The sequence below is a fragment of the Macaca fascicularis genome, chromosome X (genome assembly GCF_037993035.2).
Source record: "Macaca fascicularis isolate 582-1 chromosome X, T2T-MFA8v1.1".
NCBI classification, from domain to species: Eukaryota; Metazoa; Chordata; class Mammalia; order Primates; family Cercopithecidae; genus Macaca; species Macaca fascicularis.
Window position 1 is genome coordinate 56,617,598 of NC_088395.1, and position 3,909 is coordinate 56,621,506.

A 3,909-nucleotide genomic window follows, 5' to 3' on the forward strand; every position below is an offset into this window, starting at 1 on the left:
GGTTTACAGAAGCTGACTCTCTACCGCCTCCTTCTCTCCGTCCCACCCTCTCTGCTTCGCCTGCTCTGTACTGTTCTGTTCTCTTCTCTCTCTCTCCCTTTGTTTCGCTCTCTCCCTTTTTTTCTTTTCAGTGCAGAAGTTTTTAATTTTGACCGAGCCAAATCTATCAATCTAGGCCTGGCGCCGCGTCAGCAGAGGGGGCGGGGAGGCGAGCGCCGAACTGGGGGAGGGGAAGGGGCGGGGAGCAGCAGGCGGAGCGGCTGCCAGAGTTGCTGGGAGTGCGCGCGGTCGGATCACAAGGCGGCGGAGGAGGAGGCCCAGAGACCGGAGCGCGGAGACCTCAGCTCGCGGCCTACGCCCAGGCCTTTCTCCACCGGAGGACCAGGGAACCGCAGTCTTCATCAGAGAGGTACCGTGCTCCGCGCTCCCCGCCCGACCCGGCCCAGCCCGCTGCGGCGGCGCCTCCTTCCTTCCTCCTTCCCTCGCTCTCTCTCTTTCGCCCGCCCGCGCCTTCCCTGCCCGCCTGCGTCACCGCGGCCGCCATGGCTGAGAATGGCGAGAGCAGCGGCCCCCCGCGCCCCTCCCGCGGCCCTGCTGCGGCCCAAGGCTCGGCTGCTGCCCAGGCTGAGCCTAAAATCATCAAAGTCACTGTGAAGACTCCCAAAGAGAAAGAGGAGTTCGCGGTGCCCGAGAACAGCTCGGTTCAGCAGTTTAAGGAAGCGATTTCGAAACGCTTCAAATCCCAAACCGATCAGCTCGTGCTGATTTTTGCCGGAAAAATCTTAAAAGATCAAGATACCTTGATCCAGCATGGCATCCATGATGGGCTCACTGTTCACCTTGTCATCAAAAGCCAGAACCGACCTCAGGGCCAGTCCACGCAGCCTAGCAATGCTGCGGGAACTAACGCTACCTCGGCGTCGACTCCCAGGAGTAACTCCACACCTATTTCCACAAATAGCAACCCGTTTGGGTTGGGGAGCCTGGGAGGACTTGCAGGCCTTAGCAGCCTGGGCTTGAGCTCTACCAACTTCTCTGAGCTCCAGAGCCAGATGCAGCAGCAGCTCATGGCCAGCCCTGAGATGATGATCCAGATCATGGAAAATCCCTTTGTTCAGAGCATGCTTTCGAATCCCGATCTGATGAGGCAGCTCATTATGGCTAATCCACAGATGCAGCAATTGATTCAGAGAAACCCAGAAATCAGTCACCTGCTCAACAACCCAGATATAATGAGGCAGACACTCGAAATTGCCAGGAATCCAGCCATGATGCAAGAGATGATGAGAAATCAAGACCTGGCTCTTAGCAATCTAGAAAGCATCCCAGGTGGCTATAATGCTTTACGGCGCATGTACACTGACATTCAAGAGCCGATGCTGAATGCCGCACAAGAGCAGTTTGGGGGTAATCCATTTGCCTCCGTGGGGAGTAGTTCCTCCTCTGGGGAAGGTACGCAGCCTTCCCGCACAGAAAATCGCGATCCACTACCCAATCCATGGGCACCACCGCCAGCTACCCAGAGTTCTGCAACTACCAGCACGACCACGAGCACTGGTAGTGGTTCTGGCAATAGTTCCAGCAATGCTACTGGGAACACCGTTGCTGCCGCTAATTATGTCGCCAGCATCTTTAGTACCCCAGGCATGCAGAGCCTGCTGCAACAGATAACTGAAAACCCCCAGCTGATTCAGAATATGCTGTCGGCGCCCTACATGAGAAGCATGATGCAGTCGCTGAGCCAGAATCCAGATTTGGCTGCACAGATGATGCTGAATAGCCCGCTGTTTACTGCAAATCCTCAGCTGCAGGAGCAGATGCGGCCACAGCTCCCAGCCTTCCTGCAGCAGATGCAGAATCCAGACACACTGTCAGCCATGTCAAACCCAAGAGCAATGCAGGCTTTAATGCAGATCCAGCAGGGGCTACAGACATTAGCCACTGAAGCACCTGGCCTGATTCCAAGCTTCACTCCAGGTGTGGGGGTGGGGGTGCTGGGAACCGCTATAGGCCCTGTAGGCCCAGTCACCCCCCTAGGCCCCATAGGCCCTATAGTCCCTTTTACCCCCATAGGCCCCATTGGGCCCATAGGACCCACTGGCCCTGCAGGCCCCCCTGGCTCCACCGGCTCTGGTGGCCCCACTGGGCCTACTGTGTCCAGCGCTGCACCCAGTGAAACCACGAGTCCTACATCAGAATCTGGACCCAACCAGCAGTTCATTCAGCAAATGGTGCAGGCTCTGGCTGGAGCAAATGCTCCACAGCTGCCGAATCCAGAAGTCAGATTTCAGCAACAACTGGAACAGCTCAACGCAATGGGGTTCTTAAACCGTGAAGCAAACTTGCAGGCCCTAATAGCAACAGGAGGCGACATCAATGCAGCCATTGAAAGGCTGCTGGGCTCCCAGCCATCGTAATCACATTTCTGTACCTGGAAAAAAAATGTATCTTATTTTTGATAATGGCTCTTAAATCTTTAAACACACACACAAAATCGTTCTTTACTTTCATTTTGATTCTTTTAAATCTGTCTAGTTATCAGTCTAATATGATGCATTTTAAGATGGAGTCCCTCTCTCCTACTTCCCTCACTCCCTTTCTCCTTTGCTTATTTTTCTTTCCTTCCCTTCGTCTTGTCTCCCCCCTTCCTCCCTCTTTGTTTCCTTCCTTCCTTATTTCCTTTAGTTTCCTTCCTTACCCGATTTGAATGGTGGGAATCAATGCTGTTTCACTCAAAAGTGTTGCATGCAAACACTTCTCTTTATTCTGCATTTATTGTGATTTTTGGAAACAAGTATCAACCTTCACAGTTGGGTGAACAAGTGTTGTCCTACAGATGTCCAATTTATTTGCATTTTTAAACATTAGCCTATGATAGTAATTTAATGTAGAATGAAGATATTAAAAACAGAGGCAAATTATTTGAAGCTCTCTAATTTGTGGTACGATATTGCTTATTGTGACTTTGGCATGTATTTTTGCTAGCAAAATGCTGTAAGATTTATACCATTCATTGATCTTTTTTGCTATATTTGTATACAGTACAGTAAGCACAGTTGGCACTGTACATCTAAAAATATTACAGTAGAATCTGAGTGTAATATGTGTAACCAAAATGAGAAAGAATACAAGAAATGTTTCTGGAGCTAGGTATGTGTCTCACAGTTTTGTAGAATCTTACAGCATCTTTGATAAACTTCTCAGTGAAAATGTTGGCTAGGCAAGTTCAGTTAAAATATAGTAGAAATGTTTATCCTGGTATCTCTAAGTATACATTTAATTGTACAGAAAATTTACAGTGTAACATTGTGTCAACATTTGCAGATTGACTGTATATGACCTTAATCTTTGTGCAGCCCGAAGGATCAGTGTAGTAATGCCAGGAAAGTGCTTTTTACCTAAGACTTCCTTTTCAACTTCTCCCATAAAGAGACCCTAATATGCATTTTGATTTGTAATTGGAAATGTAACTTTCACTGAAAGTGTCATGTGATGTTTGCATTACTTTTAACTGCTATGTATAAAGGAAAGTGTATCTTTTGACTTCATCAGTTATTTCTCTTGTGCACAGAGAAAAATGCATTAAAAATGACTAAAAAAAAATAAAAAATTAAAAAATGGATAAATCTTTTTCTTTTTGCCTTTTGGCCCTAGGATCGTGTTTAGGAGGGTTATCCCACCCCAAGATTATATAAATCTTATCCTGTATTTCTCTAACTTATATGGTTTCATTAAGAAAATGTTTTGTCCTGTCTGGAATTATCTTGATATATGGATTTAGGTATTCTAACTTTTTTGCCCCAAAGGTTAGCCAGTTGTTAACATATTTATCTTTTCCCCCAACATATGAAATGTCATACATGTATATACTTTATTCTGTGTTTGGATTCCCTTTAGTTCCATTGAACA

General features: G+C 47.7%; 1 protein-coding gene across 1 annotated transcript; it reads left to right on the forward strand.

The window, feature by feature from the left end:
- Positions 1-265: 265 nt before the first annotated feature.
- Positions 266-3,626, forward strand: UBQLN2 (ubiquilin 2). The gene has a single exon (XM_015443625.3). The coding sequence runs from the start codon at positions 543-545 to the stop codon at positions 2,415-2,417; it is 1,875 nt and encodes a 624-aa protein (XP_015299111.1). The 5' UTR covers positions 266-542; the 3' UTR covers positions 2,418-3,626.
- The last annotated feature ends 283 nt before the right edge of the window (positions 3,627-3,909 follow it).